Genomic DNA, 18133 nt, shown 5'->3' on the forward strand with positions numbered 1-18133 from the left:
ACCATTTAGCTTCAAAAGGGGGTGTGTTCTTTTCTGAGTAAGAAAATTATTTAGTTTTTCAACGCTATCGCCCAATTATTTTTTTTTTTCGAAATCAGCACTTTTATATACGGTATTCGGAAAATCAGGAGCCAGAACATTATTTTCAGTGTCATCTGCTTGACCATTATATATTTTTTCTCAGAAAATTGGGGATCAAAATGTGTTTTTTTAGGGAAAAACCATAACCGGCCTTTTGAAGTTAAATGGTCAACCCCTTAGTGTACTAATATGAATAGTTACTGGAATTGTTTGAAAAAAAATATAGTTATTGATGCTAACGTAAATATTTTTAATTAAAAAGACAGGAAATATGTCGGTGAAACAAAAAGTTCAAATCTGATTGAAATTTAAAGTGCCCATGAACTCACTGATCATGCACGAGTGATTCTATTCATAAAAAGTGTCCGTGTAACAACTAAAAATTAGAATATAGCAAAGTGCTCTCGACCAATGAAATTGTAGGATTTGATGCCTCTTAATTGTGAAGAATGAATGTAAATCATGTTCTTAGTAAGAGATTATCCTATTATTTGGGTCTATTTACAGTTCAAAACAAAGAGTTTCTATAAATGAGTTACAACTGCCCCGAAGCACATTTATCAGCATGATCGGATTGAAAGGATTTATCACACAGTGATTGAAACTGACTTAAAGTTGAATTGTGAAACAAACAACAAACTTAAAATAAGTTGAAGTTTACTGGTGCAGTAAAATGGTATCATGAATGTAATAATGATAATATTAATAACCTCAAATTACTAAGTTTAAAATAAAAAATAACCTAAATCTTTAGCTTTCCAAAACTTTGATTACAGGATCAGCTGTCGGAAAGATTAGTTATTTCCAATAGTCCGATAAAATAAAAAAAAAGGAATTTAAGTTTTGAACAAATTACAAAATTTTAAAGGCATTTTATTTGAACATTTCCCTGACATAATGAAATAGTATTTGATGTAAAAAGCCGGACCAAAATATTGGCTGTGAAATAAAATTTAGTTGTAACTCAAATGTATTAATTGATTTAAACTGTAAATAATAAAAAAAAAAAAGGATAATTCCTCACTAAAATATTACGTGATTTACATTCATACTCACAATCAGTAAATATATACAATTCTCTTTTCTTTGTACTGTTGTGTCAACTTATATCTACAATGCATTTTTGTTAAAGATATTTCCCAAATGATAAGAAAGTCCTTACATCACTAAAACTAATCCATAAATGACATGCCGAAAAACACAGTCATGCATCAATTATAAACATTGCACTGACAAAGAAACTAATTCTTGAATAAAACCAATCAAGAGATCATTTAAGCATTGAGCACTTTACAATATTCTAAGTTTGTAAGAGAATGATAATCCCTTACTTCATGATAAGTACTCGCTAACGCTCGTACTTAATCATGAAGAAAGGGATTATCATTCTCTTACATATACGTGTCCGTGTAACACCCGTTAATGTACTGTTTTTCTATAGCTCTGCTGGGGGCAAAGTCGTACAACTTTGTTTATTTCTGGATTATCTACCTGTGACTCATTGGCTTCATTGTCGTAAATTATAGCGGTGTCATTATTAATTACTTTTGATATTACACTGTCTAATAGAACTTTATTAACACTCTAGACAGTTTACACTGTTACAAGAGGCAGACAAATGATGCAAATAATAATTTACAATGGTGAACAAGATAGAAAGAAATATACATACACAGTTCATTATACCCAATTCTGTCAGTATATGATTTACCAGGTGTGACATTTTGTGTACTAATTATTTTAGGTATGGTTTTACCTTTTGACACTGGGGAGCTAATTAATTTAGGTATGGATTCACCTTTTTGTTGTGCCTTTTGTTTAGCTTGTTCAAATGACATTTTATAACTGTACATACTTTCCTATACTTGTTTTTGAAATATGTATTGTGGGCATGATTTATCTATTGCCTGATGGTTACCGCCACAGTTGTTACATTTTGTTATTTTATCATTACAGTTTTTGGTCGTATATTTACCAGGACATTTAATACATGTATTAGTAGACATGCCAAGAAATTGCCTCCGTTGAAATTCTGCAAACACCCCATAGAGCAAATTACATGGATGATTAATATTGACCATTTGGTATATGGCCGTGTTCTAAGAGACACGTACATGAAGGTCATAAATTAATTTGTTGAATGAAATCAAATCTTTAGCTACTAATGGTCACTAATGAGTGCCGTAGGAGGTAGACTGGAATTTTTAGCGAGGATTTCTTGTCATGTTTTCTGCATTGTTTGGCATAGTGACCTAAACGCGCATTTAGTACAAAATTTAGGGTTAGGATTATATGGTAATAATTTAATTTTGGATGTAACACGTCTTCTGATTGGCTGAAAGTGTTTTGTATATCAGCTCATAGACATAATTTTGTTATGTGAACGTGACGTCACCAACGTTTTTTTTTCAAAATTTACTCCTTAAAAAAATGGAATTTAGAATTAAATTATAAGGAATGACTGTAATATTTTTTCTGTCTATTCGAAATAACCTAAAAATGTGGTGCACACTTAATAACCCGCGTACTCTTGACCCTGAGTGTTTAAGGGAATAGATTTAAGTTGGGAGTCTCTATCAGCTAGAGTAGCTAAAATTACCCAGCTTTACCTAATTGTTTTACAACTTTGAAATCTACCCCTGTTTGTCTTAGCATATTTTCCTGCTTTTTAATATTTAAGATTTCAGTATCAACAGGTTTAGGTATAACTTTATAGACTCTATTTTTATTAACATTATTTTCGGTTTTTTCTTTTGTACCTGCTGCTTGAATGGTTTTCTTTTTGTGGTCCGTATCAAATAATTTAGTCACCTTTATTTGAAATTTACCAATTATATATAGTTTATTCAAGCCTAGTATTTTCCGTCTTATTGCTTCAGATGGAGCGTAAACCAGCACACTATTCTTAAGTGGTTTGATCTCTATGGCTTGATCATTGACACTTCCTATCATGGTTATTATTAGATAATGTAATGCATTAAGCGTCAATAAGAGGAACTGTTTTGCCCTTGAAGTGATAATGAGTGTTTCACTTGGAGGAAACATTTTTTTGCCCTTTACATTGAGTGACTCGGGGCTTTTGACTTTAGTTTTATTTGGGCTTAACCCTTGCCTTTTTGCATTGTATTTGTGGCGAATTGCCTTCACTTTGTTTGTACAGATTGGATTCAGGTGATTCACCTTGTTGTGGACCTTTTGAGTCAATTTTCCTTTTATTGTTAGTCATATTGTTCATGGTCCTGATTATTTTTTTTTTTTCAACTTTTAATTCAATTTATTATAGTTTTTTTTTAAAGCAAAAATAATATAAACTTTTGTTTAACTTATTATAATCAACATATTTAGCAAAATTAAAAGTTTAAAACCTAAGGATTAATAAAAAATAAAATTATATAAACTTACTAAGACATACAAAGAGAAAAGGAAAAAAATCTTATGCGGAAATAAAATTATTTTATATGCTAACTAAACTTGTAACAATTGAACTAAAAAACAACAGACCGTAATCTTCTCCTGTAATTGCTTTGAAACCGACGCGAACGATGTGGACTCGACGATGGCAAGCGAAGGAATGATGATAGATAAAATAAATGCATCCAGATTATAAAGCAAACTGAGTGCTAAAATTTATATTGCAATTGGTTTGTGCAATTTGCATTAGACATCAGGTTTGTAGAAATTTGGATTTGCAAAAGGGTTATGAAAAAATGATGTATACTCCCAAGTAATAAATAAAATAGTCGAGCCTTAAAATGTATATTCAAATAGTAGCTGTATATATACACTTTTCTATTCACAGCTATCCAACATTGCTTTCAACTGACTCACGCAAGAATCTACAGACAATTACATATTTTTGATAAAGGTGTTTTACCATCGTCATTATCTATTTCTATTCACAGTCAATTATTTCAATTCAAAAGCAAACAAAAATTCAGCAACAATTTCTTGGTTACCAGTCAGCGGTCTTGGGTTCACGAATTGCTTTTCTTTTTTTAAAGAAAGCAACTTGTTTTATATATTCAGACACCCAAATCTGTCTTAAAAGAAAATGAAAACAGAAGTAGAAAAAATACAAAAACAAATGAAAAAAGAAATCTATCTGAATCTAACATGAAATTAATATAAATCTATCATTTAAAAAATGTGATTGGTTCAATGAAATCTCACTTTTATTCATCATCCGGGAATGTGTAATGGCTGCGCCCATGGAGCGATGGCTAGTCAAAATAAGTTCTACAAATTCATTGTGGTCGGAGGAGGAATAGCTGGTGTTTCGTGTGCAGAGAAGGTTTATATTCATATACAAATTACAAGTTCATGGCTTTTAACTAGTAAGGGGGTTGTCCAAATGGATGCATTGTAACCAGGGACAGAAATAAGATTTTTGGAAGTAAGACAACTCGCCCCACTGCCAAATCGCCACAGACCATCTCGCCCCACTCTTGTTCACCAACTCGCCCCAACTTAATGGAAAAAAGTTACATCTCGCTAAATTTAGTCCTGCAATCTCTCCCTACGTATGAAAAGGACGTACATCCCGCTGAATTTAGGCCTGTCAAATTGCCTCTCTAATAAAAATAATATCTTTCTGTATAAATCTATATGTTTCCTGTTCAATACACCTTATCGCCATTACTGGACATCACAAAAGTTCCCGTAAAATTTTGACGTCATAATAGAAAATATCTGACGCCACAATGGAAAAGTGATTGTTGTATGACGTCAAAAGTTCAAGCGGGACAGATTATCTGGTCAAGCGGGAATAGCGATAAGGTGTATTCTATATTTGAAAGCTGTATTTTTGTCTTTGTATTATAGAACTGTCATGACTGTACCAGGATTTTTTTCTCATTTTTTCCAGACTTAGTAATTTTTCAGTAAAGATTTCCATCCTAAAAAGCTATATGTATTTATATAAATTATAAAATTGCAATGACAAGCAAATGACAAGACTGGACTAATGAGCCATAGATTTCTGGGGAAGGGGGTGGGGGGGGGGGGGGCTGGTTATTGGCATGAAGCAACTAATGTCATTTTTTATCTATTTAAATTGACTGTCAAAGGGAGTCATCAAGTCAACTATTCTTTAAACAAAGTACAAAGTACAAAGTTACAAAGAATCAGGTAAAACTATATATATAATTATGTTATAATCAGAATCCGCATGAACAGGATAAATTTCCCTGGGAAGAAGTAGTTCTAATTTGATTTTGTGCACAGCTGTTGAATTAAGCTATAGTAGGGAATAAATAATATGCTACAACATGTACAATGTGTGTTTATTCAATTTCCAAAATTAAAATCTAGTTTGATGATTTGTTAGAAGTTAAAAGTGACATTCATCTGGGACTATTATTACTATTAGAATAATAGTCCTGGAGCATTCATACAAACACAAATTATATGCAAATTAAAAGAGAGTAAGTAGAGAGAAAATTTCTGGTAATTATTAATGTGAGCTCTTGTCATCACTTGGTGTCCGTTGTCATCCTTCGTGGTAGTCGTCATAATTTTTTTCAAAGATCTGCTCCTTTCCTCCTCTGAAATTACTGAACCAATTTCAACCAAACTTGGGGGGAATGATCATTATGGTGTCTAGTATAACGTTAGTGATTTTTATTCTGGTCAGTGAACACACATGGCCACCATGGCTTGAAATAGAACATAGTGGTAAAATGCAGTTTTTGGCTTTGATCATCAGCAGGTCAGGATCTATTAGTGAGAAAATTTTCAAACAAATCGAACAACCCAATTTGAAGTTGTGGCCCCTGAAATAATGATTTTTATGAAATTTCTCTATTTTTAGGTTGTTTGTTATCTTGAAAAGTATTTTAGATGAAGATAAATTTTAAACAGCAAAAATGTTCAGCAAAGTGAGATCTTCCAATCAGTTTAAGAATGGAATTCGTCAATTAATCCTTTATAGGAGTTATTGCCCTTGAAAGTCTATTTTTATTAAAAAAAATTATTTTTTCAGAAAATATTATATATAGACAGAAACTTCACACATCAAAAATATTCATCAAAGTAAGACCTACAAATAAGTCAATTTGACCAAAATTGTCAATTGATCCCTTACAGTACAATGTACATGTAGTTACTGCCCTTGAAAGATGGTAATATTTACCAAATTTTTGAGTTTTTCGTAGAAACTATGATAACTGGAGAGAAACTTCAAACAGCAAAATTGTAAGACCCACAAACATGACAAATAAGTCATTTTGACCGAAATTGTCAAATTTCCATTATACGAGTTATTGCCATTGAAAGATAATTTTGTAGTTTTTCGTACAAACTATGATAGATAGACAATGATAGAGAGAAACTTAAAACAGTAAAAATGTTCAGCAAATTAAGAACTACTAAAAAGTCAACTTGACCAAAAATGTCAATTGATTCCTTATGCAAGTTATTGTCCTTGAAAGATGATTTTTTTTTCCATTTTTAGCTCACCTGGCCAAGTGAGCTTTTCTCATCACTTGGCGTCCGTCGTCCGTTTTCTTTTGCAAAAATCTTCTCCTCTGAAACTACTGGACCAAATTAAACCAAACGTGGCCACAATCATAATTGGGGTATCTACAATGTAGTTTACAAAATTTGTCCGATGACCCCGCCTGCCAACCAAGATGACAGACATGGCTAAAAATAGAACATACAGTACAACCTGTGACTTCCTCTTAGTTATGTCCACCCTATTGTATGTTCACCATTTATTGGGGTATTCAATCTTGAGATGTTGGCCATTTATTGGGGTCATAAAACATAGGTTGATGTTTTATCTAATTATGTTACCTGTTGAAATCAATCAGGGTTGAAGTTTTCAGCTTGTATGTTTCATTAAAATTTACCTGTACAGGTACATGTAACTCAGGTTTCTTCTCAAATTGACATTTCACCTTTTCTTGAAAATGTAGAAAAGAATGTTTGTTTTAGTCTTTGTTAATTCATATCATTTGTTGATTTTTCTGTCTTTAAATTTACATATTTTCTTTTTTTTCTAACATTTTTATTTTTTTATGTTATTATTATTTTTTATTTGTTTTTTTGCTTCTTATTCTTTTAATTTCTTCTTGGAAAGAATCTTGATTAGAAATGACAAAAATTCAAAGATAAGTTATTGACTAGCATTTGAAAACAAAAGAGAGAATCCTTTAAATAATTATTTTTTCAGTTAAATAAAAGTTATTGTACATGATGTACATGGTATTCTATTGTTTGTTTGCATTATTAAATGAATTATTATTAATTATAACTTATAATCATGCAAATGATATGTTTAAAGGAACCATGAAGCAAGTAATTTAACAAGCCAGTTTATTCACAAATTTAAATTATCAATATCATGAATATCAATCCTTTTACAATAAATTTTGTTAACAAAGTTGTACAATCTATTATCATGATTATTATTCAGGAAAACTACAAATATCATTATATGGTATAGGAATAAACTATTTTTGTTTATCTTTGATATTTTTCAAATCTCAAAACGAGTTTTGCATGAAGAATCACTAACATGACTAAAGAGACTTACAAAGAAATTATTTATAGAAAAAATTGTCTTGCTTTTTGAAACAATTGTAAACTTATCAAATATGTTTTCTTCAGTTTGGCTAATTTTGTCAGTTAACAGTCAAAATTTGTCTCCAGAAAAAATAAAGTACACTTCTATATAGATTGTGACATTTTTATGGTCTATTAATTAAATCACTTTTTGTTCTGTGTATTATATTGTCGAAACTGCAGGACCCGGGCATATGCATGATACATATTCTTGGTATACATTTGCAATGAATATTTCATTCAACTCAGGCCTTTTAGATAAAGTTAATAGTTGGAGGGGCTTGAATGAATTCGATTCTTTAAAGCCCTTGATTAAAAATGAATTTTTAGATAAAAAATAAGAATATTTTTGAAAATAAAATAAAAACTTATGATAAAAACAGTAAACTCAAATGCTTCACTAAGTAAAGAATTAGTGGTCATAATTTAGAAATAGAAAATGGTGAATAAAAATTCCTATAAAGGATAGAATTGTTTGTAAAATTAACATAACAACTTAGAGATAATCTATTTGAAAGTTGTTTACCTTCTCATATTAATGTCTCTGACCAGTTTATGAATAAAATCTTGAATCTTATGAATAAAATCTTAACCAAGAACAAAAAGCGAAAGAAATGCTAAACCTCTATAACATGGGACATGTTTAAAATATTGGCTCCTTTATAAAAGAAAGTCATTAGAACTGAGGGCAGAAACCTAATAACTTTTTATACGACCGCAAAAATTAAAAATTTTTTGGTCGTATATTGGTATGACGTTGGCGCCGTCAGCGTCGTCCGAAGACACATTGGTTTTCGCACTCTAACTTTAGTTTAAGTGAATGGATCTCCATGAAATTTTACCATAAGGTTCAATACCACAAAAGGAAGGTTGGGATTGATTTTGGGGGTTATGGTACCAACAGTTAAGGAATTAGGGGCCAAAAAGGGGCCAAAAATAAGCATTTTTGTAACTTCCAGACAATAACTTGTGTGTAAGTGTATGGATCTCTCTGACATTGTACCACAAGGTTCCATATCACAAAGGAAAGGCTTTAATTGATTTTGTGGGTAATTGCCTCAAAATTTTAGGAATTAGGGGCCAAAAAAGGGCCAAAAAACAAGCATTTTTCTAGTTTCATGACAATAACTTGTGTGTAAGTGTTTGGATATTTCTGAAATTGTACTACAAGGTTCCATATCACAAAGGGAAAGCTGGAATTGAGTTTGGGGGTAATTGCCCGAAACGTTTAGGAATTGGGGGCCAAAATAGGGCCAAAAATAAGCATTTTTCTAGTTTCCAGACAATAACTTGTGTTCAAGTGTATGGATCTCTCTGAAATTGTACTGCAAGGTACCATACCACAAAGGGAAGGCTGGGATTGAGTTTGGGGGTGATGAATCATAAGGGGGTTCAAAAAATTTGGGGGGGGGGGATTTTTTTTTACTTTTTTTTTCTTTTTTTACTTTTTTTTTTCTTTTAAAATTTTCCATTTTAAGTTGGTTATTTCTGATTAATATTTAAAAGCAAATAATAATGATATGGTAGGAGATACACACCAAACAGGATGTGTAAATTATTATATAATAAGTATTGTGCAATAGCAAGAAATTTTCAATTGCACAGTATTGCACAATAGCAAGAAATCTTCAATTGCACAGTATTGCGCAATAGCAAGAAATCTTCAATTGCACAGTATTGCGCAATAGCAAGAAATATCCAATAGCACAATATTGCGCAATAGCAAGAAATTGTGAATTGTACAGTATTGCGCAATAGCAAGAAATATTCAATTGCACAGTATTGTGCAAAAGAAGATACTTCGTATAAATTGCTTATTTCTTGATCAATTTCAATGGGGTTTTATTCTTGAATTCTTGGGGTTCTTTAATATGCTGAATCTAAGAGTGTATTAAGTTTTTGGATTTTGGGCCCCGTTTTTAAATTGGTCCACATTGAGGTCCAAAGGGTCCAAAATTTATCTTTGTTTGATTTCATCAAAAATTGAATTATTGGGGTTCTTTGATATGCCGAAACTAACCGTGTATTTAGATTCTTAATTTTTGGTTCCGTTTTCAAATTGGTCTACATTAAGGTCTAAAGGGTCCAAAATTAAACTTAGTTTGATTTTAACAAAAATTGAATTTTTAGTGTTCTTTGATATGCTGAATCTAAACATGTATTTAGATTTTTGATTATGGGCCCAGTTTTCAAGTTGATCCAAATCGGGGTCCAAAATTAAACTTTGTTTGATTTCAACAAAAATTGAATATATGGGGTTCTTTGATATGCTGAATCTAACCATGTATTTAGATTTTTGGGCCCCGTTATCAACTTTGTCCACATTGAGGTCAAAAGGGTCCAAAATTAAACTTTGTTTGATTTCATCAAAAATTGAATTCTTGGGGTTCTTTGATATGCTGAATCTAACCATGTAATTAGATTTTGGATATTGGAATAATTGGACCATAATAGGTGAATGTCCAATTTAAAATTTTTAAGTTCTTAGACCACATTCATTCTGTGTCAGAAACCTATGCTGTGTCAAATATTTAATCACAATCCAAATTCAGAGCTGTATCAAACTTGAATGTTGTGTCCATACTTGCCCCAACTGTTCAGGGTTCGACCTCTGCGGTCGTATCAAGCTGCGCCCTGCGGAGCATTTTATTAAATATTACTGTAAACAATTCAAGCATTTGGCCTTTGTTAGTCTTGTATGTTTTTTTAGTTTTAGTTCATTTATATGTTTTGTAGTTTTGTGTGGGGATCATTTTCACTGAACTAGTACACAATTTTATTTAGGGGCCAGCTGAGGACCACCTCCGGGTGCGGGATTTTCTCACTGCGTTGAAGACCCATTGGTGGTCTTCGGCTGTTGTCTGCTCTTTGGTCGGGTTGTTGTCTCTTTGACATATTCCCCATTTCAATTCTCAATTTTATTTTTCTAGTTTCAGGACAATAACTTGTGTATAAGTTTTTTGATTGCACTGAAATTGTACCACAAGTAGAAGGTTGGGATTCATTTTGGGGGTAATTGCCCAATCCGTTCAGGAATTAGGGGCCAAAAAGGGTCTAAAACAGGCATTTTTCTAGTTTTCAGACAATAACTTGTGTCTAAGTGTTTGGATGTCTCTTAATTTTTACCACATTTTACAAAAAGAAAATTTCTTCAAAATTAAATAAATTTTTTTGGGAGGGGGGGACAATTTTTATACGACCGCAAAAAAGCGGTCGTATATTGGTATGACGTTGGCGTCGTCGTCGTCATAGTCCGAAGACACATTGGTTTTCACACAATAACTTTAGTTTAAGTGAATGGATCTCTATGAAATTTTACCATAAGGTTCAATACCACAAAAGGAAGGTTGGGATTGATTTCGGGGTTATGGTACCAACAGTTAAGGAAAAAGGGGCCAAAAATAAGCATTTTTTTAACTTCCAGACAATAACTTGTGTGTTAGTATATGGATCTCTCTGACATTGTACCACAAGGTTCCATATCACAAAGGGAATGCTGGGATTGATTTTTGGGGTAATTGCCTCAAAATTTTAGGAATTAGGGGCCAATAAAGGGGCAAAAAACAAGCATTTTTCCAGTTTCATGACAATAACTTGTGTGTAAGTGTATGGATCTTTCTGAAATTGTACTACAAGGTTCCATATCACAAAGGGAAAGCTGGGTTTGAGTTTGGGGGATAATTGCCCTAAATGTTTAGGAATTTGGGGCCAAAAAGGGGCCAAAAAACAAGCATTTTTACAGTTTCCAGACAATAACTTGTGTTCAAGTGTATGGATCTCTCTGAAATTGTACTGCAAGGTACCATACCACAAAGGGAAGGCTGGGATTGAGTTTGGGGGTGATGAATCATAAGGGGGTTAAAAAATTGGGGGGGGGGGATTTTTTTTTTCTTTTTTTCCTTTTTTTTTATACGACCGCAAATTTGCGGTCGTATATTGGTATGACGTCGGCGTTGTCGTCGTCGTCTGGCGTCGTCCGAAGACACATTGGTTTTCGCACTCTAACTTTAGTTTAAGTGAATGGATCTCTATGAAATTTTACCATAAGGTTCAATACCACAAAAGGAAGGTTGGGATTGATTTTGGGGGTTATGGTACCAACAGTTAAGGAATTAGGGGCCAAAAAGGGGCCAACAATAAGCATTTTTGTAACTTCCAGACATAACTTGTGTGTTAGTGTATGGATCTCTCTGACATTGTACCACAAGGTTCCATATCACACAGGGAATGCTGGGATTGATTTTGGGGGTAATTGCCTCAAAATATTAGGAATTAGGGGCCAAACAAGGGGCAAAAAACAAGCATTTTTCTAGTTTCACGACAATAACTTGTGTGTAAGTGTATGGATCTTTCTGAAATTGTACTACAAGGTTCCATATCACAAAGGGAAAGCTGGAATTGAGTTTGGGGGTAATTGCCCAAAAAGTTTAGAAATAAGGGGTGAAAAAGGGGCCAAAAATAAGCATTTTTCTAGTTTCCAGACAATAACTTGTGTTCAAGTCTATGGATCTCTCTGAAATTGTACCACAAGGTACCATATCACACAGGGAATGCTGGGATTGATTTTGGGGGTAATTGCCTCAAAATATTAGGTATTAGGGGCCAAAAAAGGGGCAAAAAACAAGCATTTTTCTAGTTTCATGATAATAACTTGTGTGTAAGTGTATGGATCTTTCTGAAATTGTACTACAAGGTTCCATATCACAAAGGGAAAGCTGGAATTAAGTTTGGCGGTAATTGCCCAAAACGTTTAGGAATAAGGGGCCAAAAAGGGGCCAAAAATAAGCATTTTTCTAGTTTCCAGACAATAACTTGTGTTCAAGTGTATGGATCTCTCTGAAATTGTACTGCAAGGTACCATACCACAAAGGGGGTTGGGATTGAGTTTGGGGGTGATGAATCATAAGGGGGTTCAAAAAATTTGGGGGGGGGGATTTTTTTTTTTTTTCATTTTTTTCATTTTTTTTTTCTTTTAAAATTTTCCATTTTAAGTTGGTTATTTCTGTTTTATATTTAAAAGCAAATAATAATGATATGGTAGGAGATACACACCAAACAGGATGTGTAAATTATTATATAATAAGTATTGTGCAATAGCAAGAAATTTTCAATTGCACAGTATTGCACAATAGCAAGAAATCTTCAATTGCACAGTATTGCGCAATAGCAAGAAATCTTCAATTGCACAGTATTGTGCAATAGCAAGAAATATCCAATAGCACAATATTGCGCAATAGCAAGAAATTGTGAATTGTACAGTATTGTGCAATAGCAAGAAATATTCAATTGCACAGTATTGTGCAAAAGAAGATACTTCGTATAAATTGCTTATTTCTTGACCAATTTCAATGGGGTTTTATTCTTGAATTCTTGGGATTCTTTAATATGCTAATTCTAACCGTGTATTAAGTTTTTGGATTTTGGGCCCCACTTTTAAATTGGTCCACATTGAGGTCCAAAGGGTCCAAAAATAAACTTTGTTTGATTTCATAAAAATTGAATTATTGGGGTTCTTTGATATGACGAATCTAACCGTGTATTTAGATTCTTAATTTTTGGTTCCGTTTTCAAATTGGTCTACATTAAGGTCCTAAGGGTCCAAAATTAAACTTAGATTGATTTTAACAAAAATTGAATTCTTAGGGTTCTTTGATATGCTGAATCTAAACATGTATTTAGATTTTTGATTATGGGCCAAGTTTTCAAGTTGGTCCAAATCGGGGTCCAAAATTAAACTTTGTTTGATTTCAACAAAAATTGAATATATGGGGTTCTTTGATATGCTGAATCTAACCATGTATTTAGATTTTTGATTTTTGGGCCTGATTATCAACTTTGTCCACATTGAGGTCAAAAGGGTCCAAAATTAAACTTTGTTTGATTTCATCAAAAATTGAATTCTTGGGGTTCTTTGATATGCTGAATCTAACCATGTATTTAGATTTTGGATATTGGACCATAATAGGTGAATGTCCAATTTAAAAATTTTAATTTCTTAGACCTCATTCATTCTGTGTCAGAAACCTATGCTGTGTCTAATATTTAATCACAATCCAAATTCAGAGCTGTATCAAGCTTGAATGTTGTGTCCATACTTGCCCCAACTGTTCAGGGTTCGACCTCTGCGGTCGTATCAAGCTGCGCCCTGCGGAGCATTTTATTTTCTTTAAAATTTTTCCATTTTAAGTTGGTTTTGTGGATTTATATATAAAAGCAAATAATAATGATATGGTTTGATTTCATCAAAAATTAAAATATTGGGGTTCTTTGATATGCTGAATCTAAACGTGTATTTAAAATTCTTAATTTTTGGTCCTGTTTTCAAATTGGTCTACATTAAGGTCCAAAGGGTCCAAAATTAAACTTAGTTTGATTTTAACAAAAATTGAATTCTTGGAGTTCTTTGATTTGCTGAATCTAACCATGTATGTATTAAGATTTTTGATATTGGACCATAATAGGTAAATTAAAATTTTTTAAGTTCTTAGACCACATTCATTCTGTGTCAGAAACCTATGCTGTGTCAAATATTTAATCACAATCCAAATTGAGAGCTGTATCAAGCTTGAATGTTGTGTCCATACTTGCCCCAACTGTTCAGGGTTCAACCTCTGGGGTCGTATCAAGCTGCGCCCAGCGGAGCATTTTATTTTTCCTCAAAAGAAAATTCTCTTCGAATATATATTTTTTAGGGGGGGGGGGGGGGGGGGGGTAAACAAATATTTATTGGGGGGAGGGGGTCAATTTTTTTTCCTCAAGATTTAAGAAACTCAATTTTGCAAAGAAAAAAATTGGGGGGTCACAATTTATTTTGCTAATTCTTTGTATATAGTCTGAAAACAGATTTACTAAGTATTGCACCCGCACAGTGTATTGCACAACAGCAAGAAATCTTCATTTGAATATAAATTCAAATCATACATTTGGATTCCAGACAATAACTTTAGTTTAAGTGTATGGATCTCTATAAAATATAACCAAAAGGTTCAATACCACAAAAGGAAGGTTGAGATTGTTTTTGGGGGTGATGGTCCCAACCGTTTAGGAAATAGGGGCCAAAAAGGGGTCAAAACAAGCATTTTTCTAGTTTCAGGACAATAACTTGTGTATAAGTATTTTGATTGCTCTAATATTGTACCACAAGGTTCAATACCATAAGTAGAAGGTTGGGATTCATTTTGGGGATAATTGCCCAAATTGTTCAGGAATTAGGGGCCAAAAAGGGTCTAAAATAAGCATTTTTCTAGTTTAACAATAACTTGAGTTTAAGTGTTTGGATTTCTCTTAATTTGTACTAATTTTTTTTTGGGGGGGGGCAATTTTTTTCCTGAAAAAAAAATTCTCTTCAAATATTATTTTTTTAGAGAGGGGGTTAAAAAAAAATTTTGGGGGGTTCATTTTTTTTCCCCCAAGATTTAAGAAATTGTCAATTGTCCAAAGAAAAAAATTGGGGGTCACAATTTATTTTGCTAATTCTTTGTATATAGTCTGAAAACAGATTTACTAAGTATTGCGCAACAGCACAGTGTATTGCACAACAGCAAGAAATCTTCAATTGAATATAAATTCAAATCATACAACCAATTTCAAGTTCTTTGACTACATTCATTCTGTGTCAGAAACCTATAATGTGTCAAATATTTAATTACAATCCAAATTCAAACCTGTATCAAGCTTGACTATTGTGTCCATTTTTGCACCAACTGTTCAGGGTTGTATCCAGCTGCGTTCGGCAAAGCAGTTTATTTTCATATTTGCCTATTATCATAAAAACTATAATAGATAGAGAGAAACTTTAATCTGCAAAAATGATCAGCAAGACATGTTTTACAAATAAGTCCATGGTTGAAATCTTCAGTCAACTCCTTATTAGAGTTATTGCCCTTTGATGACGATTTTTACCAATTATTTTGAATTTTTGCCTTATACAATGCATCTTAAAAATTATAATAGATAGAAACTTAAAAAGCAAAAATGATCAGCAAGACAAGATATAAAAGTAAGATTATTTGGAGACATGTTCTACAAATAAGTCTCATGGTCGAAATCGTCCGATGACTCCTAATTGGAGTTATTGCCCTTTAATGACGATTTTAACCATTTTTGTTTGCGTTTTGCCTTATTTGATGAAAATTATAATAGATAAATAGACACTTTAAATCACAAAAATGATCAGCAAGGCAAGATCCAACAAGTCAAATTTTGCTGATATAGTTAGTAGACTGTCACTCTTTTTAGGAGTGATTGCCCTTAAATGAGGATTTTTTTTTTACCCTCTATTGTGTTTTGAGCAGAAACTAAAGAAGATAGAGAGAAATTTAACAGACAAAATGATCACCAATACAAGATCAACAAAACAGATTTTTTACATGAATTCTATTCTCGTCTACAATGTCCTTTGTTGAATATGCACATAGACCAAGGTGAGCGACACAGGCTCTTTAAAGCCTCTAGTTTAAAGTTTATTGGAGAAACTATGATAGATAGAGCGAATCTTTGAAAGGCATGTTTGAACATGCATTTATATAAATTAAACAGCAAAGTTATCATTGATGCAAGATCTAAGTTGGCAATTCAGGCTCTTAGGAGCCTCTTGTTTTTAGTGAAAAATAAAAAATGCTCCCTGGAATTGGAATAAGTGATATTAGTAAATGACTGCATGCAAAGATATATATATATAGTGAATTTTGGATTTTCTGCATATTAAAACCTTGTAATATGTGGGGAGAATCTGAGTCTTCTTAGACTTGAAAAACTTGTCAAACATTTAATAGAGGAGCTGCAGCATCTTTTGAGAGTCAAACACATCTATTACAGACATCTATGATGTCTTTTGAGGACATAGAAACTGGCCAAATACATCTATTTATAACAACTTATTAAACATTTTTAGCTATAAGGTCATTTGAGAACTGAAAAAAATATATCTAACACATATATTTAAAGAACTTGTAGCATTCTTTTAATACTGATTTCCTTTTTATTTTAGTTATCATCATTGTGTCCTGAAGATGAAATACTGCTTATATCAGCATCAACTTTAGTGAAAACCATCACTAACTACAGAAAGGTACTACTAGTAAATTTTCATCCAGTAAAATATTTACAAGCAAAATACAAAGCTGTATCAAAGAAGAAAGTATGATGAGGCCACTTTTTTCCTGACTTCAAACTCAAAAAGTATTGTAGATCTATATATCCATCAGATGTTCACTGTCAGATATTCATATTATTTTTTTTAATATTGTGTCTTGAAGTTCAAATGCAAAACTGAAAAACTGCCAAAAAAGCCTCATCTGAGATCTTGTTTTAATATTTTGATTTCAGCGAAGACCTTAACCAAAAAGATATTTTGCTACAAGATGTCTCATTCAAAGATGTTAATGTAGGTAAACTATCTTTAGGATAACACCTTTGCTTATTTTATGTTTTTTTGCCAAAAAAATGTGGAAGATGGCAATTAAGTTAATGTTTATTTTGTCGCAGTAACATCACAACTGACATTTCTGTCCTAAAGTGTCAAGAAAATATTATATTTGTTAATCAATAAAACTAACATAATTTTAAAACGATTGCACATTTTTACTGTCATGACTGTTTTTTGTCCAGCCTGCAAAAACATTTTGTTGCCGGTGAAAGACATAGCAATCCTACAATCTGTTGTACATGTAGGTGGCATCAATATTAAGGTTCAGTCTGTCTTTACATTTTAAGCTTGCTTGGTCTAAAAGGCCATGTAAGCGTTTGCCATCACTTGGTTCCGTCATCTGTTGTCGATCTGTCTGTCAGTCCGTCCCTCGTCTTTAACTTTAAAATAAATATTTTCCTCTGGGCCAAATGTAACAAAACTTTACCTAAATGTTCCTTAGGGTATCTAGTTGAAAATTTGTATTCAGGGCTATGATCCATCAAAAAACATAAGTGCAGTTTTTGGTTGATATCTCAAAAATTAAAGCAGGTAGAGCAAAACTGACCATGGTCATGTGATGATTAAAATGATCAGCAGGTCAAGGTCTATCTCATGAAATGAAATGTTCAGAAAAATCACAACCCACTGACCCCTTGTTGGCCTTTGAATGTTGATTTGTACCCATTTTTCACATTTTTTGCACATACTATAATAGAGAGTAACTGTGAATAGCAACAATGTTGAGATCTACTTTTAATTCAACATGGCAGAAAGTGTCAATTTCCCCTTATAGCATGTATAGGAATAATTGCCATTGAAAGATGGATTTTACTAAATTTATTCATTTTTGCAGAAACCATAATAGGTAAAGAGAAATTGTAATTATCAAAGATGTTTATAAGCAAAATAAGTTCTACAAATATCAACATGGTGGAAATTGTCAACTGGCTCTTTATAAGACTTTTTGTCCCTGAATAACCAGTTTATGAATCTTTTGTAGAAACGATAATAGATAGACAGAAACTGTAAATTTCAACCCAACAAACATTTTTCCCTCAAAATAAATAGGATCATTTT

The 18133-nt window shown here is 32.4% G+C and overlaps 1 protein-coding gene across 1 annotated transcript in view; it reads left to right on the forward strand.

Annotated features, from left to right (window-relative positions):
* The first annotated feature begins 4270 nt into the window (after positions 1-4270).
* Positions 4271-18133, forward strand: part of LOC127725773 (pyridine nucleotide-disulfide oxidoreductase domain-containing protein 1-like) — a 79106-nt gene continuing 65243 nt past the window's right edge. The window contains exons 1-2 of the mRNA XM_052233044.1: positions 4271-4372; positions 16637-16717. Of these exons, the coding sequence (XP_052089004.1) occupies positions 4271-4372; positions 16637-16717 (183 nt within the window). The remainder of the gene's footprint in view (positions 4373-16636; positions 16718-18133) is intronic.

The sequence above is a fragment of the Mytilus californianus genome, unplaced genomic scaffold (assembly GCF_021869535.1).
Source record: "Mytilus californianus isolate M0D057914Y unplaced genomic scaffold, xbMytCali1.0.p SCAF_15, whole genome shotgun sequence".
Classification (NCBI taxonomy): Eukaryota; Metazoa; Mollusca; class Bivalvia; order Mytilida; family Mytilidae; genus Mytilus; species Mytilus californianus.